This window comes from Phoenix dactylifera, chromosome 4 (genome assembly GCF_051530095.1).
Source record: "Phoenix dactylifera cultivar Ajwa chromosome 4, Ajwa_hap1_PhDact_Kaust_v1.1, whole genome shotgun sequence".
NCBI classification, from domain to species: Eukaryota; Viridiplantae; Streptophyta; class Magnoliopsida; order Arecales; family Arecaceae; genus Phoenix; species Phoenix dactylifera.
The window spans coordinates 32,746,812-32,774,531 of NC_143193.1; the positions used below are offsets into that span (position 1 = coordinate 32,746,812).

Here is a 27,720-nt window from a genome sequence, read left to right on the forward strand (position 1 = left end):
TATAGATGATCAAGAAGAAGAGGATTAGCCACAACAACAATCTCAAGATAGATATGACTTACCTAGAGAATGGAGGTATGTTCATAATCACCCAAACAAACTTATTATTGGCGATCCATCGTATGGCTAAACAACTAGATCCTCTATTACAGTTGCAAGTAACCATTTAGCTTTGTATCTCAAACTAAACCTAACCCTATAGAGGAAGCTAAACAACATCATAATTAGATAATTGCCATGCAAGAAGAATTTGACTAATTTGAAAGAAATAATATTTGGAAGCGTGTAAGTTAGACCCAAAGAATATCTTGTAATAGGAAACAAAATGGGTATATAGAAACTAATTAAATGAAGATGAAAATATTATAAGAAACAAAGCTAGATTAGTTCTTAAAGAATGTAATCAAGAAAAAGGCATTGATTTTGATGAAACTTTTACTCCTGTGGCAAGATTGATTGTTATTTACATTTGCTTTCTATATGATTTCAAATTGTTTCAAATAGATGTTAAAAGTACTTTTCTAAACGGATTTATAGGAGAGAAAATTTATGTGGAACAACCTCCTAATTTTGAAAATCATAAATTTTCAAATTATATTTTCAAATTATATTTTCAAATTAAACAAGGCCCTATATGGTCTAAAGTAAGCTTCTAGAGCTTGGTATGAAGGACTGAGCAAATTTCTTATAGAAAATAACTTTTCAAGAGAAATTATAGATAATACTCTTTTCATAAAAAAAAAACGATGATGATGTTTGATTGTTCAAATATATATATATTGATAATATTATTTTTGATACCACTAATAAAGCTTTATGTCAAGATTTTTCTGAACTCAAGTAGAAAGAATTGAGATGAGTATGAGGGGTGCACTCACTTTTTTTTTTCAAACTCCAAATTAAGCAAACAAAAGATGGGATCTTATTTACCAAACCAAGTATACAAGAAAAATTCTGAAGAAATTTGGCTTGGAGAAAGCCAAGCACATTAGTACCCATATGAGCCCCTCCTATAAATTAGATAAAGATAAGCATGGTAACAATATTGATTTAAAGGTTTATCAAGGCATGATAGATTTACTATTCTATCTTACTGCTAGTAGACATAATATTATGTTTTATATATGCTTGTGTGCTAGATATAAATCTGATCCTAAAGAATCACACTTAATAGCTATTAAAAGAATCTTAAGATATTTAAATGGCTCACAAGACCTAAGCTTATGGTACTCTAAACAATCTTTAATTAACCTAATTGGGTACTCAAATGCATATTTTACTGGTTGCAAAATTGATAGAAAAGGTACTAGTAGAACTTGCCACTTTCTTAGAGTTAACTTAATCTCCTAATTTAGCAAGAAACAAAATTTAGTAGCTTTGTCTACAACTGAAGTTGAATACATAGAAGCCAAAAGTTGTTGTGCTCAAATATTGTGGATTAAACAACTACTTGAGGATTATGGTATAAAACTTGATAAAATACGCATAAAATGTGGCAACATAAGTGCTATCAACTTAACTAAAAATTCTGTACAATACTTAAGAACTAAACATATTGAAATAATACATTATTTCATAAGAGATCATATTCAAAACAATAATGTGTTGATTGATTTTATTTTCTCTAAAAAATAATTAACTGATATCTTTACTAAACTCCTTAGTGATGACAAGTTTTGTTTGATTGGGATGAACTTGGAGTTTGTAATCCTTTCTGTTAAAATCTTCATATTAAACTTCTGATTATTTTGTTGGATTAATTCAATTTCAATTTCATTCTAATCTAAATAAAAATCATGAATCCCTTTCCTTGGTGAGCCAACTCTTAATCTATGTCGATTCCTTAGAGTAAGGGGAGTTTAAAGTCGACTCAAGAGTTAACTTGAAGTTCTATAGGCTGTAGAGGAGTCGACTCACAAAAATTGAGGGGACAATCCCCCACACAAGAGTCGACTCAAAAGTTAGTTCGAGTCGACTCATGTGTCGGGAGACAAGTGCTATATCCGAATGTTTTCAATTTTGTTTTATTTCATCTACTCCCTCCTTTTAAAGAGACTCTCTCCTACCCTCCTCTCTTGCAAAACTAGTCTATCCTCATCCAAGATTTTCTTCCTTTCGAGTTAGATTGGTCTCTCATAGCCCCAAAGAAGCAGATTGCTCAGTGATGGAAGTGGATGGAAACCCAAGTTTCATCAGAAAGACGAACCAAAGCTAGGTTGGACCAAGTTCCTCTACAAGCTGAAGAGGTGGTTCCTTCTCCCTCACAAGCTATTCCAAGTCTACTACCCCTCTCATCTAGGATAGTGACTACTAGTCAGAAAATTGACTTTGAGTTTTTGGAACAAGTGCGTTTCACTATTGGAAGAAAACTAAGGCAAATAGGTTAGGAGTTCATATGCTCCCTAGATGTTCCTACGTACCCCAACCTAGTAAGAGAGTTCTATGAAAATGTAAAGTTTGGGGTAGAAAACTTGGAGTCCAAAATCAAATGAACTCTCATTTTTCTGGATATACCGAGTTTGGGAAGAATTCTACACATGCCAACTGCTGGACCTTCAGATGACCATCTTGAAGATGGGATTGGATTATAGCACATTTTGGGGGCAGAGAGGATGTTGGCAAACTGGAGGAGGTTAGTGCAAGTCAGTTGTTTGTGGAGATGAGACTCCTTCATCATATGATCAGTAGGATCTTCTTCCCCAAGACGAGATGATTTGATTTTGTTTCAGAATGAGATATAGTGGAGATGTATCCCATGCTCAGAGAGAGTCCCCTGAATTTGCCTGCACTTATGTTTGGCCAAATGCATGAGGCAGCAAGCAGGTCGAAGGTATCTTGACCTTATGGCATAATTCTGATCTTGGTATTCAAGAAACATAGTGTTATGCTAGAAGGAGAAATCTCAAGAGCATTGCCACACACCTATAATGACCACTCACTGCATCGAATGGGGTATTCCAAGATAGACGGTCATTGGGTCTGATGTGGTGGTGCTGAAAGATGTGATAAGCCTAGAGGAGATGAGACTATAGAGGTTAGACATAGTTGTAAATCCCGGCCCATCTGGAAACTTGGGAGGAATGGCGGTGGAGATCGACAACTGTTGAGGCGGTTATAACCGCCTGACAGCCACGATCACCACCACTTCTCCCTCCCCACCGAAGCCTATAAGAACCCAAGGACTCTCCTCTCACTGCCTCTCATTTCCTTCTCCTTCTGTGCAAAGAAGCTGGATTAGGAGTGATGGAGGAGGAGACAACCCAGCTCGTCACCGCAACTGAGCCGCCAGAGGAGACAGTTGCTCGCCGGAAAGGCTTCACAGCTCCTCGGAGCTAGGTAAATTTTCTATCACCCGTATTCATGATTTACATGCTGTTAGCTTAGATCTAATCTAGCTAGGAGATAATTAACAGAGGAAGAAGGGGAGGAAGAAGATGAAGAGGCGGGAGGGGAAAGGTTTAACCAGTGTTCGGCCGTGATCTGATCTTTCTCCTTCACCCGATTATGGCTTCCTCTCCCATTAAAACCCTAGATCTAAAAATCCTAAAATGCATACCTACCTTTTGATTCATGAAAGGGTCCTCGGCTGTGCAAATCCGGTTCCCATGGGTGGAACCGGTTTGATCTCGGCCGATAAATCGAAGGAGGAGGGGAAGAGGATCTCTATCCTCTGGCTGTGGACGCCGCCGGCTCAGGGACTGCGAGCGTCGTCGGGTTGATCATAGGCGTTGACCGCAAGATCGAGCATACGCCGTGCAGGCGCCGCTGGCTTGGCCGCACACCCGGCATGCACCATCGGTTTCGACCGGTTCTTCTTCTTCTTGATGGGTGTCGTCCACCATCTCCTCCACCGAAGGTGGAGGAGGTGAGCGGCTAGCCGGGCCGCGGCTGCTGCAGGTCGGACCGCGGCCACCGTAGGTGCCATTAGTTGGCCACAGCGCCGCCGTCTTCGGGCCGGCTTTCTCCCGAGCTCAACCCCTTGCCCCATGGGAGGAGAGGAGATGAGGAGGGGGAGGAGATCGAGAAGAGAAGAAGAAAAAGAAGAAAGAAGGAGAAGAAGGTTCGGGAAGGGAGGAGAAGAAGGAAAAGAAAAAGAAGAAAAGAAGGAAAAGAAAAAAAAAGAAAGAAAAAAAATAAAAATTGATGTGGGCCGAATTGGGCCTGATCCGGCGGTGGGCTTCAAATGAACCGGGCTTTAAAGGCCCGAGGCCGGACTGGGCCCTGGTCCAAGCCCAATATTTCTTAAACCCAGAATTAACTGAACCAGTATGCAATTAACCCAGACCTGAATCAGAAATTAGGTCAGATCTGAACCAGTATGCAATTGTGATGTGGAAATTTATTTCACACATTTTCTTAGTCTTAATTGTTTTGTTTTAGAGTATTTTGTATGTTCTTAGCTCATTTGTGTAGAATTTAGGTGTCTTTTACATTTATTTAATTCTTGAAAATTCTTGGTATTTTGCAGGTATTTAATTATTGAATTCGGTTGAAATTGGGCTGGTCTAGTCAACCCAAAATACTGTTCGGTTTTTGGATTCTAACTGGAGCTACAGACCTCTGTTTCATATGTTGTTTAGCTTGCTGGAAAGATAAGAGGTATACCTAAAACTTTTATGAAGATCACAAAACCAATTTCTGCCATTTTGAAGTCCAAAACTGAGCCGAAACGGAGAAGTCCGAATCTGTCCAGAATTTTACTACGGCCCAGACCCTGTTTCGGTTTTTAGCTTGTATATGGAGTTATATAAGTCAGAATAATGCAAACCTAGGTGCGTTGGAAAGCTGAGAACGAGATCTAAAACTTTCGTGAGGGTCCAACTCCAAAGTATATCATTTTGGTGCTCTAAATCCAGCTGGGAGTCGAGTCTAAAAATCAGCCTAGAATTTCGGGATTTCAGCTAGCAGATAGGGAGGAAATCTGTTTTAAAATTCAAAAAAAAAGAAAATTCTGAGAAGAGGAGGGGGGCCAGCCTATACGAAGAGGAGGACAAGCAGATAAGAAAAAAAATTGCAGAGAATCTGAAATTCCGAGGGGAGAAAAAGCTAGAAATTCCGAGAGGAAAAAAAAAGCTGGAATTCTGGGAGAAAGAATGGAACGGAGGATTTTTGCAAATACAGAGTTCTTTTTCTTTCTCTTATATATATATTTTTTATTTTTTTATTTGCTGAATTGTTATTAAAAATGTTGAATGCAAATTTATGTTTGAGAAATAATTGGATTCACTTGTCTAGATTAGAGGGGCAGTCAAGAGCAGATGAGGTGCCCATTAATGAAAGCTTTCCAGATGAGCAGTTGTTGGCAGTTTCAGTCATCCCCTGGTATGCCGATTTGGTGAACTATTTGGTGAGTGGCATTGTTCCCCCTGATTTGAGCTATCATCAGAAGAAAAAGTTTTTGTAGGATGTGAAGTATTATTTTTGGGAAGAACCGCTACTCTATAAACACTGTGCAGATGGGATGATTAGAAGATGTGTGCCCCAAGATGAGATGCAGGATATACTTGACCATTGCCATTCCTTGGAGTGTGGTGGACATTTCAGTACCTCTAAGACAGTTGCAAAGGTATGGCAGTCTGATTTTTACTGGCCGACCATGTATCAAGATACTAGACAATATGTGAGCATATGTGATAGATGTCAGAGGATTGGCAACATTTCAAAAAAGAATGAGATGCCCTTGACCAATATTCTGGAGGCTGAACTGTTTGATTTATGGGGAATTGATTTCATGGGCCCATTTCCTTCTTCCTTCAATAATCAGTACAATCTGGTAGCAGTGGATTATGTGTCTAAATGGGTTGAAGCTACTGCAACTCAGACTAATGACTCTCGGATGGTGATGAGATTTGTGAAGAAAAATATTTTTTCAAGATTTGGTGTGCTGAGAGCTATTATTAGTGATGAAGGCTCCCATTTTTGTAATCGGTCATTTGAGGCTTTGTTGAAGAAATATGGGGTTACTCATAAGGTGGCACTTGCCTATCATCCCCAAACAAATGGGCAAGTGGAACTTGCAAATAGGGAATTGAAGCAAATTTTGGAGAAAATTGTGAGCAGTTCAAGAAAGGATTGGGCGAATAAGTTAGATGATGCACATTGCCCCTATAGGACAGCTTTCAAGACACCTTTGGGTATGTCTCCTTACAGACTTGTCTTTGGAAAGTCTTGTCACTTACCAGTGGAATTGGAACATAGGGCCTATTGGGCAATCAAGGAGTTGAACATGGACTTGAAAGCTGCGGGAGAAAAAAAATTGTTACAGTTGAGTGAGTTTGAGGAGTTTAGGTTGGATGCTTATGAAAATACTCGGATTTACAAGGAAAAGATAAAGCATTGGCATGATAAACATCTTCAGATTAGAAACTTCGAAATTGGGCAGCAAGTATTACTCTTCAACTCAGGACTTAAGTTATTTCCAGGCAAGCTTCATTCTAGGTGGTCTGGCCCATTCACGGTAACGAAAGTGTATCCATATGGTGCTGTTGAGGTGCGTAGTGAGGTCACTGGTGCATTTAAGGTTAATGGGCAGCGTTTGAAGCCTTATCTTTCTAGTAATGCGGTTCCTAAAGGAGTGATTTACTCTTTGAAGAATCCTACCTATGGTTGATGGTGTGGAAGTCAAGCTAATGACTGTAAACAAGCGCTTCTTGGGAGGCAACCCAACCACAAAAAAAAAAAAATTTCCTTTCTTTTGTCTTTTATTATATGTTTTAATTGTTGTTTTTGTTTAAGTCTTTGAATAATTATTATTGTGACCCCTTTCTTTTTGGTTGTGTTGAGTAGGTGCAGAAAAATCAAGCAAGAAGCTAGTTCGTGTTCAATTCAGTCGGACATTCATTGTGTTTAGCCTTGCTAAATGGGGAGTATTAGTCTTCCATTTTTCTTTGCTTTCACATTGAGGACAATGTGAAAACTAAGTTTGGGGGAGTGGATATTTGATTATGCTGAATGCTGGTGCAAGTTATGTTTGTTTGAGAAAGAAATTTTTTTCGAAATTCTGGTTTGTTCACTTTCATGCAAGTTAATTGGTGATCATATCCATGTCTTTCAAACCAAATTTTTATGTGAAAGATTAGGAGAAATGAACATGCATTTGCACTTGTGTGAGACTTATCTAGGATCAACATTACACTTTTGGGTTCTTTATTGTGTTTAAGCATTGAATTTTGATTTAGGATAGGCAACATCTTATAAAGCAAGAGTAAGCATATTTGTTTTCCTTTGGGATTATTGAAGTACATCTTTCCTTGCAAAGTTGTATGAGTTGTGTGTTTATGCATAAAAGATGAGTGTGATGCTTTTCTTGTGATTATCCCCATTGATCTAGTCCTAAACAGGGTTTAAGTAAATAGAGTGATAATGATTAGACAGTCGAATAAATAAATGTGTACAAAGTTCTATCTACTCCAATGTTTTGAGTTGCTTAGTAACTAGGGGTATTTATCACCAATGTTTACTTTTACGTCAAACGGCAACTTGAAATATGAGTATGCAAAAGCACTTTAAGTGTGTGACTTGTTGAGTAACTGGGTGCATCCATCACAAATGCTTGTATTCGCGTCGAAAGGCAAGTGACAACTTAAAGACAAAGAATAATTGGTAAAAAAAAAAACTCTCCAGTTTGCTACCTTGTTTGTAGTAGTGAGAAGGGGTGATTGCAGGTTGAGTTGTTACATGATTCAATTGTGTTGGTCGCATGATAAATATGATTGAGTTTGGAATTATATATGGATATTTGATCTAGAGAATGTGAGTATGCTTAGTTTTCCTTTATTTGCTATTGTTTATGTACTAAGTTGAATATTTGATGTTTGCATGATAGGTCCTTTGGGTGGGATGAGTTGAGCCTGACTATGGTAATTGTCCTTTGTTTTTATGGTTTTTCTTTTGCTTGAGGACAAGCAAACATTCAAGTTTGGAGGTATTTGATGTGGGAATTTATTTCACACATTTTCTTAGTCTTAATTATTTTGTTTTAGAGTGTTTTGTATGTTCTTAGCTCATTTGTTTAGAATTTAGGTGTCTTATACATTTATTTAATTCTTGAAAATTCTTGGTATTTTGCAGGTGTTTAATTATTGAATTTGGTTGAAATTGGGCTGGTCTAGTCAACCCAAAATACTGTTCAGTTTTTGGGTTCTAACTAGAGCTACAGACATCCGTTTTATATGTTGTTTGGCTTGATGGAAAGATAAGACGTAGACCTAAAACTTTTATGAAGATCATAAAACCAAGTTCTGCCTTTTTGAAGTCCAAAACTTAGCCGAAACGGAGAAGTCCGAATCTGTCCAGAATTTTACTGCGGCCCAGACCCTGTTTCAGTTTTCAGCTTGTATCTGGAGTTATATAAGTCAGAATAATGCAAACCTAGGTGCGTTGGAAAGCTGAGAACAAGATATAAAACTTTTATGAAGGGTCCACCTCCAAAGTATATCTTTTTGATACTCTAAATCCAGCTAGGAGTCGAGTCTAAAAATCAGCCTAGAATTCTGGATTTCAGCTAGCAGATAGGGAGGAAATCTGTTAAAATTCAAAAAAAGAAAATTCCGAGAAGAGGAGGGGGGCCAGCAGATACGAAGAGGAGGACAAGCAGATAAAAAAAATGCAGAAAATCTAAAATTCCGAGAGGAGGAAAAGCTAGAAATTCCGAGAGAAAGAAAAAGCTGGAATTCTGAGAGAAAGAACGGAACGAAGAATTTTTGCAAATACAGAGTTCTTTTTCTTTCTCTTATATATATTTTATTATTTTTTTTATTTGCTGAATTGTTATTAAGAATGTTGAATGCAAATTTATGTTTGAGAAATAATTGGATTGATTTATTAGTTATGATTTGCTAATTTTCTTATCCTAGGGCTAGGACGTAGTCATTGAATTTTTGATATGAATTGAGTATGGTTGTATTGAATATTTTTTGTTAATTGCAATTTGATGATTTCGCTTTTCATTCTTGCAATTTATTGGCTATGAATTGTATGCTTAAGATGTTGAATGAAGTAAATTGAAGTTCAATATTAGTTGGAGAATTTATCAAACATTGGTGGTGTAGTTTAGAAATAAATGCGCACCCTTGTGACCTACAATCAAGAATTTCACAGATCATAATGAATTTATATTAATTTCTATGATCACGAAAGTAGACATAGGATTAATATAGGTATAGGTGTTACGCCTTGAAAGAGGATATCACATAAAAAAAAGAAATTCGGTCATTGTAATTAGCAGAATATTAACAATCAGATTTAAATTCATTGAAGAAATTCAATTGATGAAATCCAAGCCCTAGGAACCTTTCATATTTGATTTTTCAGGTCAAGAAATTGCAGTCAGTCACATCAATTTAGGGTCATCTAAATAATATAAAAAATTTATAAATTGGTACTTGAATCGCCTCCTTGTGGAAACGATACTCTTTTTGCCCTATTCTACTTGCCATGACCCATGCACTTGTGGTAGTCTAGGGACAATCAAATTTTTTGCACCGTTGCCGGGGAGGATTGTTTTTAAAATCAATACAAATAATTTTCTGCATTAATTTAGACTGTGTTGTTCTTTTTGTTAATTTATAATTTTTATATTTAGTGTATGAAACGAAACTGTGAGCTAATTGAGCCTTTTGATCCAGAAATTGAGAGAACCCTACGAGCATTAAGGAAACAATAAAGATCAGAGCTAAAGCAAAAACAAGCAGTAGCCATGGCAGATAACCAAGATAACCAGAATAAAAGGTTGTTGAGTGACTATACCGTGCCGAATGTCAATGGTGCTCAACTCAGTATTGTGAGACCTACAGTCAACGCTAATAATTTTGAGATTAAACCTTGTCTCATCTAGATGGTGCAGCGGGAGCAGTTTGGTGGAGGACCTGCTGAGGATCCACATGCACACCTTGCCAATTTCTTGGATATTTGTGATACAATCAAGATGAATGGAGTTAGTGATGATGCTATTCGACTCTGACTTTTTCCATTTTCTCTAAAGGATAAAGCCAAGGCCTGGTTGAATTTCAAAGCGCCTAACTCTTTCACCACTTGGAATGCCTTGTCACAAGCTTTTCTGAGTAAGTATTTTCCCCCAGATAAGACCGCCAAACTTAGAAATGATATTACCAGTTTTGCTCAGTTTGATGGTGAATCTTTGTATGAAGCCTGGGAGAGGTTTAAGGATTTGCAGAGAAAGTGTCCACATCATGGTCTTCCTTGATTGGCCGATTGTACAGACTTTCTATAATGGATTAACACATTCAGTCAGAATTACCATAGATGCAGCTGCAGGAGGTACTTTAATGAGTTAGTCAACAGAAGAGGCATATGAGTTGTTAGAAGAAATGACCTCTAACAATTATCAGTGGTCAAATGAAAGAGGTATGCCTAAGAAAGTTCCAGGTATGTATGATGTAGATGGCATAAACATGTTGAATGCCAAGGTTGATTCTCTAGTAAAAATGTTCGGTAAGCTGGGTAATGTGAATTCCGTTTCTAGTCCTGTATTGAGTTGTGATTGCTGTGGAGGAGCTCATATGAGTTCTGATTGTATACAGGTTCAATTTGTGTCTAATTATAACAGGCAGCAGCAGCAGAACAACCCTTATTCCAACACATACAACCCAGGCTGGAAGAATCATCCCAACTTTTCATGGAAAGATCAAGGTAACCAAGGTAGCAGTTCTAGACCTCTCCATCCTCCTGGTTTCCAACCAAGACCATCCCAACCAAAAAATAAACAGTCTTGGGAGATAACTATTGAGAAGTTAGCCAATACCAGTTCAGAGAGATTTGAGAGACTGGAAGCAAAGGTTGACCAGTTGGCGAGTTCCAATAGAAATGTGGAGATGCAATTGGGGCAGTTAGCCAATTCCATCAATTTTCGTGGACAGGGTAATTTGCCTTGTAAGACAAAGGTCAATCCGAAGGAGCATTGCAAGACAGTCACCTTGAGAAGTGGTAAGCAACTTGGTCAGGTAAGTGGTGAGCTATAGTTGGTGATGAAGTAGACTATGAAGAGGTAAGCAAGAAAATCAGTGAAGAAGTTGAGGACCTAGCCGAGACACCATCTCCACTACCACCAGTCGAACCTTATGTTCTTCCCATTCCTTTTTCTCAAAGGCTTAAGCAGAATAAAATTGATCAATAGTTTGAGAAATTTTTGAAAGTGTTTAGGCAGCTTCACATTAATATTCCTTTTGTAGACGCCGTAGCACAAATTCCTGCATATAAAATTTTTTTAAAAGAGATCATGTCTAAGAAGAGGTAATTGGAAGATTTGGAGACCATTGCCTTGATGGAGGAATGCAGTGCCATTATCCAGAATAAGCTTCCACCAATGCTAAGAGATCCAGGGAGTTTTTCTATTCCTTGTACTATAGGTGATGTTGATTTTTCTAGAGCTTTGTGTGATTTAGGTGCTATTGTTTCACTAATGCCTTTATCTGTATCTAGGAAGCTTGGATTGAAGGAGTTGAAGCCTACTACCATCTCTTTGCAGCTAGCTGATCGATCGGTCAAATATTCTTTAGGTGTTCTTAAGAATGTGCTGATCAAGGTAAAGAAGTTTTTCATTCCAGTTGATTTTATTGTTTTGAAGATGGAAGAAGACACCAAGATCTCTATCATTTTAGGCCGGCCCTTTCTAGCCACAGCTGGAGCTATCATAGATGTTAAGAATGGTAGGTTGACTTTGAAGGTTGGTGAAGAAGAGGTAGAGTTTAATTTATTTGAGGCTACTAAATATCCTTCTTTTACTGATCATGTTTTTCGAGTTGATATTGTAGATGAGTCGACCAGAGAAGTTTTTAGGGCTGAAAATACTAAAGAACCTCTTGAAACTTGTTTAGTGAGTGTAGTGGCAAGTAAAGATGATAATCTAGAGGTTGCTAAAGTGGCGTGTGCATTAGAGGCTACATGTCCTAAGCCAAAGAAGAGAGGTATTTATTTTGAGGATATCGGCAAAGGTAAGCCACCCCCTCCCCCTTCTAATGTGCAAGCACCAGTTCTGGAGTTGAAACCATTACCCTCACATCTCAGGTATGCATTTTTAGGTGAAAATAATACTTTGCCTGTGATTGTGAGTGCTTCTTTGTCTGATGAGCAACTTGACAAATTGATATGTATTTTGAGATTGAGAAAAAAAGCCACAGGATGGACTATATCAGACCTTAGAGCAATTAGCCCTTCATTGTGTATGCATAGAATTTTAATGGAGGATAACCATAAACCTATAATTGAAAATCAAAGACGGTTAAATCCTAACATGAAAGAAGTAGTTAGGGCTGAAGTTCTTAAATGGTTAGATGCAGGGATTATTTATCCTATATCTGATAGTTCATGGATTAGTCCAGCGCAGGTAGTACCTAAAAAGGGTGGGATGACTGTGGTGCATAATGAAAATAATGAATTAATTTCCACTAGGACAGTAACTGGGTGGAGAGTCTGCATAGATTATAGAAAACTTAATAGTGTTACCCGTAAGGATCATTTTTCTTTACCTTTTCTTGATCAGGTGCTTGAGAGACTTGCTGGGTATGCGTATTACTATTTTTTAGATGGTTATTCAGGGTATAACCAGATTTCTATATACCCCGAAGATCAAGAAAAGACCATCTTCACTTGTCCTTATGGTACTTTTGCATTCCGTAGGATGCCTTGTGATTTGTGTAATGCACCTGCTACATTCCAACGTTGCATGATGGCTATTTTCTCTAATTTTGTTGAAAAGATCATGGAGGTTTTCATGGATGATTTGTCTATTTTTGGATCTTCTTTTGATAGTTTAGATAACTTATCTCAAATTTTGCAATGCTGTGAGGAGACCAATTTGGTCTTGAATTGGAACAAATATCATTTTATGGTGCAGGAAGGTATTGTTTTAGGCCACAAAATTTAAGCAAGAGGCCTTGAGGTGGACCGAGCAAAAATAGAAATTATTGAAAAATTGCCACTACCTACAAATGTTAAGGGAGTTAGAAGTTTTCTTGGTCACGCAGGATTTTACCGGCGTTTTATTAAGGATTTCTCTAAAATTTCTAAACCTCTTTGTAATCTGTTGAATAAGGATGTTGTGTTTGATTTTGATAAGGACTGTTTGAATGCTTTTAACAGGTTGAAGCAAGAGTTGGTGTCAGCACCAATTATGGCAGCCCCAGATTGGAGTTTGCCTTTTGAGCTAATGTGTGAGGCTAGTGATTTCTCTTTGGGCGTTGTTCTTGACCAGAGAAAAGACAGAAAGTTGCATGTTATATATTATGCTAGTAGAGTTTTAAATAATGCACAGTTGAATTATGCAACTACTGAAAAAGAATTGCTTGCTGTTGTGTTTGCTTTTGACAAGTTTCGATCTTATCTTGTAGGTTCCAAGGTGATCGTATATACGGACCATTCAGCAATCAAGTACTTGCTGAAAAAGAAAGATGCCAAACCACGCTTGATTCGGTGGGTGCTGTTGCTTCAAGAATTTGATCTTGAGATTCGAGACAAGAGAGGCATGGAGAATGTGGTGACAGATCACTTGTCTAGATTAGAGGGGCAGTCAAGAGCAGATGAGGTGCCCATCAATGAAAGCTTTCCAGATGAGCAGTTGTTGGCAGTTTCAGTCATCCCCTGGTATGCCGATTTGGTGAACTATTTGGTGAGTGGCATTGTTCCCCCTGATTTGAGCTATCATCAGAAGAAAAAAGTTTTTATGGGATGTGAAGCATTATTTTTGGGAAGAACTGCTGCTCTATAAACACTGTGCAGATGGGATGATTAGAAGATGTGTGCCCCAAGATGAGATGCAAGATATACTTGACCATTGCCATTCCTTGGAGTGTGGTGGACATTTCAGTACCTCTAAGACAGTTGCAAAGGTATGGCAGTCTGGTTTTTACTGGCCGACCATGTATCAAGATACTAGACAATATGTGAGCATATGTGATAGATGTCAGAGGATTGGCAACATTTCAAAAAAGAATGAGATGCCCTTGACCAATATCCTGGAGGTTGAACTGTTTGATTTATGGAAAATTGATTTCATGGGCCCATTTCCTTCTTCCTTCAATAATCGGTAATATCTGGCAGCAGTGAATTATGTGTCTAAATGGTTTGAAGCTACTGCAACTCAGACTAATGACTCTCAGATGGTGATGAGATTTGTGAAGAAAAATATTTTTTCAAGATTTGGTGTGCTGAGAGCTATTATTAGTGATGAAGGCTCCCATTTTTGTCATCGGTCATTTGAGGCTTTGTTGAAGAAATATGGGGTTACTCATAAGGTGGCACTTGCCTATCATCCCCAAACAAATGGGCAAATGGAACTTGCAAATAGGGAATTGAAGCAAATTTTGGAGAAAATTGTGAGCAGTTCAAGAAAGGATTGGGCGAATAAGTTAGATGATGCACATTGGGCCTATAGGATAGCTTTCAAGACACCTTTGGGTATGTCTCCTTACAGACTTGTCTTTGGAAAGTCTTGTCACTTACCAGTGGAATTGGAACACAGGGCCTATTGGGCAATCAAGGAGTTGAACATGGACTTGAAAGCTGCGGGAGAAAAAAAATTGTTACAGATGAGTGAGTTGGAGGAGTTTAGGTTGGATGCTTATGAAAATACTCGGATTTACAAGGAAAAGATAAAGCATTAGCATGATAAACATCTTCAGATTAGAAACTTTGAAATTGGGCAGCAAGTATTACTCTTCAACTCAAGACTTAAGTTATTTCCAGGCAAGCTTCATTCTAGGTGGTCTGGCCCATTCACGGTAACGAAAGTGTATCCATATGGTGCTGTTGAGGAGCGTAGTGAGGTCACTGGTGCATTTAAGGTTAATAGGCAGCGTTTGAAGCCTTATCTTTCTAGTAATGCGGTTCCTAAAGGAGTGATTTACTCTTTGAAGAATCCTACCTATGGTTGATGGTGTGGAAGTCAAGCTAATGACTGTAAACAAGCGCTTCTTGGGAGGCAACCCAACCACAAAAAAAAAAAAATTTCCTTTCTTTTGTCTTTTATTATATGTTTTAATTGTTGTTTTTGTTTAAGTCTTTGAATAATTATTATTGTGACCCCTTTCTTTTTGGTTGTGTTGAGTAGGTGCAGAAAAATCAAGCAAGAAGCTAGTTCGTGTTCAATTCAGTCGGACATTCATTGTGTTCAGCCTTGCTAAATGGGGAGTATTAGTCTTCCATTTTTCTTTGCTTTCACATTGAGGACAATGTGAAAATTAAGTTTGGGGGAGTGGATATTTGATTATGCTGAATGCTGGTGCAAGTTATGTTTGTTTGAGAAAGAATTTTTTTTTGAAATTCTGGTTTGTTCACTTTCATGCAAGTTAATTGGTGATCATATCCATGTCTTCCAAACCAAATTTTTATGTGAAAGATTAGGAGAAATGAACATGCATTTGCACTTGTGTGAGACTTATCTAGGATCAACATTACACTTTTGGGTTCTTTATTGTGTTGAAGCTTTGAATTTTGATTTAGGATAGGCAATATCTTATAAAGCAAGAGTAAGCATATTTGTTTTCCTTTGGGATTATTGAAGTACATCTTTCCTTGCAAAGTTGTATGAGTTGTGTGTTTATGCATAAAAGATGAGTGTGATGCTTTTCTTGTGATTATCCCCTTTGATCTAGTCCTAAATAGGGTTTAAGTAAATAGAGTGATAATGATTAGACAGTCGAATAAATAAATGTGTACAAAGTTCTATCTACTCCAATGTTTTGAGTTGCTTAGTAACTAGGGGTATTCATCACCAATGTCTACTTTTACGGCAAACGGCAACATGAAATATGAGTATGCAAAAGCACTTTAAGTGTGTGACTTGTTGAGTAACCGGGTGCTTCCATCACAAATGCTTGTATTCGTGTCAAAAGGCAAGTGACAACTTAAAGACAAAGAATAATTGGTAAAAAAAAAACTCTCTAGTTTGCTACCTTGTTTGTAGTAGTGAGAAGGGGTGATTGCAGGTTGAGTTGTTACATGATTCAATTGTGTTGGTCGCATGATAAATATGATTGAGTTTGGAATTATATATGGATATTTGATCTAGAGAATGTGAGTATGCTTAGTTTTCCTTTATTTGCTATTGCTTATGTACTAAGTTGAATATTTGATGTTTGCATGATAGGTCCTTTGGATGGGATGAGTTGAGCCTGACTATGGTTATTGTCCTTTGTTTTTATGGTTTTTCTTTTGCTTGAGGACAAGCAAACATTCAAGTTTGGGAGTATTTGATGTGGGAATTTATTTCACACATTTTCTTAGTCTTAATTATTTTGTTTTAGAGTGTTTTGTATGTTCTTAGCTCATTTGTTTAGAATTTAGGTGTCTTATACATTTATTTAATTCTTGAAAATTCTTGGTATTTTGCAGGTGTTTAATTATTGAATTCAGTTGAAATTGGGCTGGTCTAGTCAACCCAAAACACTGTTCGGTTTTTGGGTTCTAACTGGAGCTACAGACATCCGTTTTATATGTTGTTTGGCTTGATGGAAAGATAAGACGTAGACCTAAAACTTTTATGAAGATCACAAAACCAAGTTCTTCCTTTTTGAAGTCCAAAACTTAGCCAAAACGGAGAATTCCGAATCTGTCCAGAATTTTACTGCGGCCCAGACCCTGTTTCGGTTTTCAGCTTGTATCTGGAGTTATATAAGTCAGAATAATGCAAACCTAGGTGCGTTGGAAAGCTGAGAACAAGATATAAAACTTTCATGATGGGTCCAACTCCAAAGTATATCTTTTTGATACTCTAAATCCAGCTAGGAGTCGAGTCTAAAAATCAGCCTAGAATTCTGGATTTCAGCTAGCAGATAGGGAGGAAATCTGTTTTAAAATTCGAAAAAAGAAAACTCCGAGAATTGGAGGGGGGCTAGCAGATACGAAGAGGAGGACAAGCAGATAAAAAAAAATGCAGAAAATCTAAAATTCCGAGAGGAGGAAAAGCTAGAAATTCCGAGAGGAAGAAAAGCTGGAATTCTGAGAGAAAGAACGGAACGAAGAATTTTTGCAAATACAGAGTTCTTTTCCTTTCTCTTATATATATTTTATTATTTTTTTATTTGCTGAATTGTTATTAAGAATGTTGAATGCAAATTTATGTTTGAGAAATAATTGGATTGATTTATTAGTTATGATTTGCTAGTTTTCTTATCCTAGGGCTAGGACGTAGTCATTGAATTTTTGATATGAATTGAGTATGGTTGTATTGAATAGTTTTTGTTAATTGCAATTTGATGATTTCGCTTTTCATTCTTGCAATTTATTGGCTATGAATTGTATGCTTAAGATGTTGAATGATGTAACGAAAGTTGAAGTTCAATATTAGTTGGTGAATTTATCAAACATTGGTGGTGTAGTTTAGAAATAAATGCACACCCTTGTGACCTACAATCAAGAATTTCACAGATCATAATGAATTTATATTAATTTCTATGATCACGAAAGTAGACATAGGATTAATATAGGTATAGGTGTTACGCCTTAAAAGAGGATATCACATAAAAAAAAGGAATTCGGTCATTGTAATTAGCAGAATATTAACAATCAGATTTAAATTCATTGAAGGAATTCAATTGATGAAATTCAAGCCCTAGGAATCTTTCATATTTGATTTTTCAGGTCAAGAAATTGCAGTCAATCACATCAATTTAGGGTCGTCTAAATAATATAAAAAATTTATAAATTGGTACTTGAATCGCCTCCTTGTGGAAACAATACTCTTTTTGCCCTATTCTACTTGTCATGACCCATGCACTTGTGGTAGAGTCTAGGGACAATCAAATTTTTAGCACCGTTGCCGGGGAGGATTGTTTTTAATATCAATACAAATAATTTTCTGCATTAATTTAGACTATTTTGTTCTTTTTGTTAATTTATAATTTTTATATTTAGTGTATGAAACGAAACTGTGAGCTAATTGAGCCTTTTGATCCAGAAATTGAGAGAACCCTATAAGCATTAAGGAAACAACAAAGATTAGAGCTAAAGCAAAAACAAGCAGTAGCCATGGCAGATAACCAAGATAACCAGAATAAAAGGTTGTTGAGTGACTATACCGTGCCGAATGTCAATGGTGCTCAACTTAGTATTGTGAGACCTACAGTCAATGCTAATAATTTTGAGATTAAGCCTGGTCTCATCTAGATGGTGCAGCAGGAGCAGTTTGGTGGAGGACCTGCTGAGGATCCACATGCACACCTTGCCAATTTCTTGGAGATTTGTGATACAATCAAGATGAATGGAGTTAGTGATGATGCTATTCGACTCTGACTTTTTCCATTTTCTCTAAAGGATAAAGCCAAGGCCTGGTTGAATTTCAAAGCGCCTAACTCTTTCACCACCTGGAATGCCTTGTCACAAGCTTTTCTGAGTAAGTATTTTCCCCCAGGTAAGACCGCCAAACTTAGAAATGATATTACCAGTTTTGCTCAGTTTGATGGTGAATCTTTGTATGAAGCCTGGGAGAGGTTTAAGGATTTGCAGAGGAAATGTCCACATCATGGTCTTCCTGATTGGCTGATTGTACAGACTTTCTATAATGGATTAACAAATTCAGTCATAATTACCATAGATGCAGCTGCAGGAGGTACTTTAATGAGTAAGTCAACAGAAGAGGCATATGAGTTGTTAGAAGAAATGACCTCTAACAATTATCAGTGGTCTAATAAAAGAGGTATGCCTAAGAAAGTTCCAAGTATGTATGATGTAGATGGCATAAACATGTTGAATGCCAAGGTTGATTCTCTAGTAAAAATGTTCTGTAAGCTGGGTAATGTGAATTCCGTTTCTAGTCCTGTATTGAGTTGTGATTGCTGTGGAGGAGCTCACATGAGTTCTGATTGTATGCAGGTTCAATTTGTGTCTAATTATAATAGGCAGCAGCAGCAGAACAACCCTTATTCCAATACATACAACCCAGGCTGGAAGAATCATCCCAACTTTTCATGGAAAGATCAAGGTAACCAAGGTAGCAGTTCTAGACCTCTCCATCCTCCTGGTTTCCAACCAAGACCATCCCAACCAAAAAATAAGCAGTCTTGGGAGATAGCTATTGAGAAGTTAGCCAATGCCAGTTCAGAGAGATTTGAGAGACTGGAAGCAAAGGTTGACCAGTTGGCGAGTTCCAATAGAAATGTGGAGATGCAATTGGGGCAGTTAGCCAATTCCGTCAATTCTCGTGCACAGGGTAATTTGCCTAGTAAGACAAAGGTCAATCCGAAGGAGCATTGCAAGACAGTCACCTTGAGAAGTGGTAAGCAACTTGGTCAGGTAAGTGGTGAGCTATAGTTGGTGATGAAGTAGACTATGAAGAGGTAAGCAAGAAAATCAGTGAAGAAGTTGAGGACCTAGCCAAGACACCATCCCCACTACCACCAGTCGAACCTTATGTTCCTTCCATTCCTTTTTCTCAAAGGCTTAAGCAGAATAAAATTGATCAATAGTTTGAGAAATTTTTGAAAGTGTTTAGGCAGCTTCACATTAATATTCCTTTTGCAGACGCCTTAGCACAAATTCCTGCATATAAAAGTTTTTTAAAGGAGATCATGTCTAAGAAGAGGAAATTGGAAGATTTCGAGACCATTGCCTTGACAGAGGAATGCAGTGCCATTATCCAGAATAAGCTTCCACCAATGCTAAGAGATCCAGGGAGTTTTTCTATTCCTTGTACTATAGGTGCTGTTGATTTTTCTAGAGCTTTGTGTGATTTAGGTGCTAGTGTTTCACTAATGCCTTTATCTGTATCTAGGAAGCTTGGATTGAAGGAGTTGAAGCCTACTACCATCTCTTTGCAGCTAGCGATCGATCGGTCAAATATTCTTTGGGTGTTCTTGAGAATGTGCTGATCAAGGTAAAGAAGTTTATCATTCCAGTTGATTTTATTGTTTTGGAGATGGAAGAAAATATCGAGATCCCTATCATTTTAGGCTGGCCCTTTCTAGCCATAGCTGGAGCTATTATATATATTAAGAATGGTAGGTTGACTTTGAAGGTTGGTGAAGAAGAGGTAGAGTTTAATTTATTTGAAGCTACTAAATATCCTTCTTTTACTGATCATATTTTTCGAGTTGATATTGTAGATGAGTCGACCAGAGAAGTTTTTGTTGGGATTTGTATCCTAAATGTCAATCGTCAGCATATTGATGATTGAATTTTGTAAATGAATTGACAAATTAATAAAGTGTTATTTGGCATTATTCATCATTTCATCTTCAAATGAACTCTTATATGATGAAGTCCTTAGGACTTATGTTATGATAAAGGAGGATTTATCTTTGAGTCCTTAAACTTGTTCGCGACCAAATGATATGTTGTTACTAGGACGACAGCATTATCGAGATTAGGTCGTTGTGTGACATATACGTTGGTTGTCCTCTTAATCAAGGAGTGTGGAGGCACTGGTATGCCACACAGGTGAAGTGTAGGAGTACATTTCACTGAACGTGACCAATTCCGGAACGCTCTACTGTCGAGAGATGTTCCGAGTGGATATGGGTATAAGTTTGGCCCTCTGACCTGAGACCGCAACCTATGACTAGCAAGCAACTCACTGTACTTTGGTACCGGACTACCTGAATTTCTAATTCAGTGATGGAAGGTCACTGGGTGCAGTCAAGTACTTGCGTAGTCAGTTGTGAGTCAAGATGGAATTGACCCCTCCTGAAAACAGGAGATAATGTCTTGTGATTAATTTAGCAAAACCTTGGCCAGGGTAATCCCAGTGAGGAGTCACGGGATATCTAAAGTTAATCACATAATGGATGTACTAATTATAGGGTTGACAGTGAGCTCTAAGTCATCCTGGCATTAGGAGTCAAAGGGATTGAATTATACAGTAACCATAGTTCAGGGTTCCAGAATATTTGCTTCGCATATATTCGGCCTATCCGGTCGTTGGGTACCATTGCTAGATGGTCACATCAATTAGTGTAGGAAATTGTTCCTATACTACTGGCTTAGGTTCGAACCTATGAGGTCACACGCATAAAAGATTCCTGATTGATCAAGAAAGCTGATGAATGATTAAGAATCATTCAGGGATAATTTGGTCAATTTGATTGGCAAATTATCTTATAAAATAATTAAAGTAATTATTGAAGGATTAATTAGTAATTAAATTACTAATAAACTCAATTTGATTGAGTAATTGTGCTAAGGATGAGCCAAATTGAATTGGATTCAAGTTTGGGCTCAATCAGGATTTTGACCTGATTGGATTAGGTTAGAACCAAAAAGGACTTAAGCTGATCAAATTAATTTTAAATTAATTTGTTCTTAATTGGGGATTGACCTAATTGGATTAGGTCCAACACAAAGTAATTAATTCAATTTGATTGAGTTTGCATGAGCCAAAATTGAATTGGATTCAATTTGAGCTCAATCAGGGTCTGACCTGATTAGATTGGGTTCAACCAAATTGCTTTGTTTTAATTCGGGTTTGACCAAATTTGATTAGGTGCAACCCAAGGGAATTAGGCTCAGATGATGTGGCAATTATTGGTGACATGGAATTGGATTTCATGAATTTTAAATAAACCAAAATTATTGCATGGCACATGGACCCATTGCTTGACACATGGCGACATTGTTTGTTATTTGAATTTAAATTCAAACATTAAGCAATGTGTTAAATGATTTTAATCACTCAAACCATCAGCCAAGGTGGCGTATGAGTTTTTGAATGGATTAAATTCAAATTTCAAGAGGTGATTTCGAAATTATGAAGTGTTTTACCTTGCCGCATGGATTTCAAATTCCTTCCCTCTTGCACATGTGTTTAAAATTTGAATTTAAATCAGATTTGGTTGAGATCTGATTTGGGTTGTTCCTATTCCTTTGCATGTGCCAACTAAAAGAGGTTTTCTGAAAATAAATTTTGAATTTTGAATGAAAATTCGGAGGCCATTAAAAGGGGTCAAACATGGGCACCAAAAACACATCCATTGCAGCCTTCTTCCTCACCCGCCTCCTCTTCCTCTTCTTCTCCATTTTAGATAGGGTTTTCAGGGTGAATATCTACAAGATTCAAGATCAGATCTGAGTCCTCTACTTTTCTTACAAACCTCATCTCCATCTGCTTCAAGACGATTGATCAAGAGTTGATTGAATCCCGACGGGCAGATTTCAGCTTTCAAGTGTTCTGCAACTGCTAGCACTGTTGCGGAAGAAGATCCTTCAGAACTTCGCGTGTACTTCTCGTAGAGGCCATTCGTATGCATGGCTGCGAAGTCAAAAATCAGATTCACAACTTCCATCCATCATAAAAGGTATTAATCATTTATTATGGTGTCAAGGTCTAGGTCCGATTCTCTGAGATTTTACCCTCTTTTGGGGCTCCTCACGGAGATATCTCCAGAATCCATTCGATGGATATTCGGAGATTAATTAGAATAGAGTTCTTAAGTTTCAGATCTGATAGTTAATCATGCATAAAAGTTTTAGCATAATTGTTTAAACGATTCCGGCATAATCCTATGTGTTCTTAATGTGCTGATTTCTAGATTTGATCTTGTAAGCATGCATGAATTAAATTGTTTGATTCATTTTTTCGCTGTATTTTTGAAATTTTAAAAGAACTACGTGTGGCTTGATTCCCCTTGTGAAGGGGTACGTAGGCAACCCGATCAGGTTCAGCCATGGTTTTCAAAAAAAAAAAAATTCAGCATGCTAAACACCGAAGAACCTAGGAATAACTTTTAGTTTTTAGGGCTGAAAATACTAAAGAACCTCTTGAGACTTGTTTAGTGAGTGTAATGGCAAGTAAAGACGATAATCTAGATGTTGCTAAAGTAGCGTGTGTATTAGAGGCTACATGTCCTAAGCCAAAGAAGAGAGGTATTTATTTTGAGGATATCGACAAAGGTAAGCCACCCCCTCCCCCTTCTAATGTGCAAGCACTAGTTCTGGAGTTGAAGCCATTACCCTCACATCTCAGGTATGCATTTTTAGGTGAAAATAATACTTTGCCTATGATTGTGAGTGCTTCTTTGTCTGATGAGCAACTTGACAAACTGATATGTATTTTGAGATTGAGAAAAAAAGCCATAGGATGGACTATATCAGACCTTAGAGGAATTAGCCGTTCATTGTGTATGCATAGAATTTTAATGGAGGATAACCATAAATCTATTGTTGAAAATCAAAGACGGTTAAATCCTAACATGAAAGAAGTAGTTAGGGCTGAAGTTCTTAAATGGTTAGAGGCAGGGATTATTTATCCTATATCTGATAGTTCATGGATTAGTCCAGTGTAGGTAGTACCTAAAAAGGGTGGGATGACTGTGGTGCATAATGAAAATAATGAATTAATTTCCACTAGGACAGTAACTGGGTGGAGAGTCTGCATAGATTATAGGAAACTTAATAGTGTTACCCGTAAGGATCATTTTTCTTTACCTTTTCTTGATCAGGTGCTTGAGAGACTTGCTGGGTATGCGTATTACTGTTTTTTAGATGGTTATTCAGGGTATAACCAGATTTCTATATACCCCGAAGATCAAGAAAAGACCATCTTCACTTGTCCTTATGGTACTTTTGCATTCCGTAGGATGCCTTGTGATTTGTGTAATGCACCTGCTACATTCCAACGTTGCATGATGGCTATTTTCTCTGATTTTGTTGAAAAGATCATGGAGGTTTTCATGGTTGATTTGTCTGTTTTTGGATCTTCTTTTGATAGTTTAGATAACTTATCTCAAATTTTGCAATGCTGTGAGGAGACCAATTTGGTCTTGAATTGGAACAAATGTCATTTTATGGTGCAGGAAGGTATTGTTTTAGGCCACAAAATTTAAGCAAGAGGCCTTGAGGTGGACCGAGCAAAAATAGAAATTATTGAAAAATTGCCACTACCTACAAATGTTAAGGGAGTTAGAAGTTTTCTTGGTCACACAGGATTTTACCGGCGTTTTATTAAGGATTTCTCTAAAATTTCTAAACCTCTTTGTAATCTGTTAAATAAGGATGTTGTGTTTGATTTTGATAAGGACTGTTTGAATGCTTTTAACAGGTTGAAGCAAGAGTTGGTGTCAGCACCAATTATGGTAGCCCCAGATTGGAGTTTGCCTTTTGAGCTAATGTGTGAGGCTAGTGATTTCGCTTTGGGCGTTGTTCTTGACCAGAGAAAAGACAGAAAGTTGCATGTTATATATTATGCTAGTAGAGTTTTAAATAATGCACAGTTGAATTATGCAACTACTGAAAAAGAATTGCTTGCTGTTGTGTTTGCTTTTGACAAGTTTCGATCTTATCTTGTAGGTTCCAAGGTGATCATATATACGGACCATTCAGCAATCAAGTACTTGCTGAAAAAGAAAGATGCCAAACCGATCTTGATTCGGTAGGTGCTGTTGCTTCAAGAATTTGATCTTGAGATTCGAGACAAGAGAGGCATGGAGAATGTGATGACAGATCACTTGTCTAGATTAGAGGGGCAATCAAGAGCAGATGAGGTGCCCATTAATGAAAGCTTTCCAGATGAGCAGTTATTGGCAGTTTCAGTCATCCCCTGGTATGCTGATTTGGTGAACTATTTGGTGAGTGGCATTGTTCCTCCTGATTTGAGTTATCATCAGAAGAAAAAGTTTTTGTGGGATGTGAAGCATTATTTTTGGAAAGAACCGCTACTCTATAAACACTGTGCAGATGGGATGATTAGAAGATGTGTGCCCCAAGATGAGATGCAGGATATACTTGACCATTGCCATTCCTTGGAGTGTGGTAGACATTTCAATACCTCTAAGACAGTTGCAAAGGTATGGCAGTCTGGTTTTTACTAGCCGACCATGTATCAAGATACTAGACAATATGTGAGCATATGTAATAGATGTCAGAGGATTGGCAACATTTTAAAAAAGAATGAGATGCCCTTGACCAATATCCTGGAGGTTGAATTGTTTGATTTATGGGAAATTGATTTCATGGGGCCCATTTCCTTCTTCCTTCAATAATCAGTACATTCTGGTGGCAGTGGATTATGTGTCTAAATGGGTTGAAGCTACTGTAACTCAGACTAATGACTCTCGGATGGTGATGAGATTTGTGAAGAAAAATATTTTTTCAAGATTTGGTGTGCTAAGAGCTATTATTAGTGATGAAGGCTCCCATTTTTGTAATCGGTCATTTGAGGCTTTGTTGATGAAATATGGGGTTACTCATAAGGTGGCCCTTGCCTATCATCCCCAAACAAATGGGCAAGTGGAACTTGCAAATAGAGAATTGAAGCAAATTTTGGAGAAAATTGTGAGCAGTACAAGAAAGGATTGGGCGAATAAGTTAGATGATGCACATTGGGCCTATAGGATAGCTTTCAAGACACCTTTGGGTATGTCTCCTTACAGACTTGTCTTTGGAAAGTCTTGTCACTTACCAGTGGAATTGGAACACAGGGCCTATTGGGCAATCAAGGAGTTGAACATGGACTTGAAAGCTGCGGGAGAAAAAAAATTGTTACAGATGAGTGAGTTGGAGGAGTTTAGGTTGGATGCTTATGAAAATACACAGATTTACAAGGAAAAGATAAAGCATTGGTATGATAAACATCTTCAGATTAGAAACTTCGAAATTGGGCAGCAAGTATTACTCTTCAACTCAAGACTTAAGTTATTTCCAGGCAAGCTTCACTCTAGGTGGTCTGGCCCATTCACGGTAACGAAAGTGTATCCATATGGTGCTGTTGAGGTGCGTAGTGAGGTCACTGGTGCATTTAAGGTTAATGGGCAGCGTTTGAAGCCTTATCTTTCTAGTAATGCGGTTCCTAAAGGAGTGATTTACTCTTTGAAGAATCCTACCTATGGTTGATGGTGTGGAAGTCAAGCTAATGATTGTAAACAAGCGCTTCTTGGGAGGCAACCCAACCACAAAAAAAAAAAAAAAAACTTCCTTTCTTTTGTCTTTTATTATATGTTTTAATTGTTGTTTTTGTTTAAGTTTTTGAATAATTATTATTGTGACCCCTTTCTTTTTGGTTGTGTTGTGTAGGTGCAGAAAAATCAAGCAAGAAGCTAGTTCGTGTTCAATTCAGTCGGACATTCATTGTGTTCAGCCTTGCTAAAAGGGGAGTATTAGTCTTCCATTTTTCTTTGCTTTCACATTGAGCACAATGTGAAAATTAAGTTTGGGGGAGTGGATATTTGATTATGCTGAATGCTGGTGCAAGTTATGTTTGTTTGAGAAAGAAATTTTTTTCGAAATTCTGGTTTGTTCGCTTTCATGCAAGTTAATTGGTGATCATATTCATGTCTTCCAAACCAAATTTTTATGTGAAAGATTAGGAGAAATGAACATGCATTTGCACTTGTGTGAGACTTATCTAGGATCAACATTACACTTTTGGGTTCTTTATTGTGTTTAAGCATTGAATTTTGATTTAGGATAGGCAATATCTTATAAAGCAAGAGTAAGCATATTTGTTTTCCTTTGGGATTATTGAAGTACATCTTTCCTTGCAAAGTTGTATGAGTTGTGTGTTTATGCATAAAAGATGAGTGTGATGCTTTTCTTGTGATTATCCCCTTTGATCTAGTCCTAAACGGGGTTTAAGTAAATAGAGTGATAATGATTAGACAGTCGAATAAATAAATGTGTACAAAGTTCTATCTACTCCAATATTTTGAGTTGCTTAGTAACTAGGGGTATTCGTCACCAATGTTTACTTTTACGTCAAACGGCAACTTGAAATATGAGTTTGCAAAAGCACTTTAAGTGTGTGACTTGTTGAGTAACCGGGTGCATCCATCACAAATGCTTGTATTCGCGTCAAAAGGCAGGTGACAACTTAAAGACAAAGAATAATTGGTAAAAAAAAACTCTCTAGTTTGCTACCTTGTTTGTAGTAGTGAGAAGGGGTGATTGCAGGTTGAGTTGTTACATGATTCAATTGTGTTGGTCGCATGATAAATATGATTGAGTTTGGAATTATATATGGATATTTGATCTAGAGAATTTGAGTATGCTTAGTTTTTCTTTATTTGCTATTGTTTATGTACTAAGTTGAATATTTGATGTTTGCATGATAGGTCCTTTGGGTGGGATGAGTTGAGCCTGACTATGGTTATTGTCCTTTGTTTTTATGGTTTTTCTTTTGCTTGAGGACAAGCAAACATTCAAGTTTGGGGGTATTTGATGTAAAAATTTATTTCACACATTTTCTTAGTCTTAATTATTTTGTTTTAGAGTATTTTGTATGTTCTTAGCTCATTTGTTTAGAATTTAGGTGTCTTATACATTTATTTAATTTTTGAAAATTCTTGGTATTTTGCAGGTGTTTAATTATTGAATTCGGTTGAAATTGGGCTGGTCTAGTCAACCCAAAATACTGTTCGGTTTTTGGGTTCTAACTAGAGCTACAGACATCCGTTTTATATGTTGTTTGGCTTGATGGAAAGATAAGACGTAGACCTAAAACTTTTATGAAGATCGGAAAACCAAGTTCTGCCTTTTTGAAGTCCAAAACTTAGCCGAAACAGAGAAGTCCGAATCTGTCCAGAATTTTACTGCGGCGCAAACCCTGTTTCGGTTTTCAGCTTGTATCTGGAGTTATATAAGTCAGAATAATGCAAACCCAGGTGCGTTGGAAAGCTGAGAACAAGATATAAAACTTTCATGAAGGGTTGAACTCCAAAGTATATATTTTTGATACTCTAAATCCATCTAGGTGTCGAGTCTAAAAATCAGCCTAGAATTCTGGATTTCAGCTAGCAGATAGGGAGGAAATCTGTTTTAAAATTCAAAAAAAGAAAATTCCAA

At 37.3% G+C, this 27,720-nt stretch overlaps 1 protein-coding gene and 2 non-coding genes across 3 annotated transcripts; 1 reads left to right on the forward strand and 2 right to left on the reverse strand.

Moving 5' to 3' along the window:
• Window positions 1-10,090: 10,090 nt before the first annotated feature.
• On the reverse strand, window positions 10,091-10,197 carry LOC113461987 (small nucleolar RNA R71). Its single transcript, XR_003384236.4, has one exon. It is a non-coding gene; the product is annotated as a small nucleolar RNA R71 (small nucleolar RNA).
• Window positions 10,198-17,982: 7,785 nt separating this feature from the next.
• LOC148714877 (uncharacterized) lies at window positions 17,983-19,820 on the forward strand. The gene is made up of 3 exons (XM_089930384.1): window positions 17,983-18,109; window positions 18,365-19,245; window positions 19,419-19,820. Exons 1-3 carry the CDS (start codon window positions 17,983-17,985, stop codon window positions 19,818-19,820), a joined length of 1,410 nt encoding a protein of 469 aa, XP_089786510.1.
• LOC120106626 (small nucleolar RNA R71) lies at window positions 18,376-18,482 on the reverse strand. The gene has a single exon (XR_015975967.2). It is a non-coding gene; the product is annotated as a small nucleolar RNA R71 (small nucleolar RNA).
• Window positions 19,821-27,720: the final 7,900 nt, after the last annotated feature.

What these genes read in the sequence shown, in the direction of transcription:
- LOC148714877 (XM_089930384.1), top strand. Translation starts at nt 17,983, where the DNA reads ATGGCAGATAACCAAGATAACCAGAATAAAAGGTTGTTGAGTGACTAT. An exon ending in TAATTTTGAGATTAAGCCTG is followed by an intron (nt 18,110 to 18,364) that starts GTCTCATCTAGA and finishes ATTTTCCCCCAG; the next exon opens with GTAAGACCGCCAAACTTAGA. An exon ending in GTGGTAAGCAACTTGGTCAG is followed by an intron (nt 19,246 to 19,418) that starts GTAAGTGGTGAG and finishes ATTGATCAATAG; the next exon opens with TTTGAGAAATTTTTGAAAGT.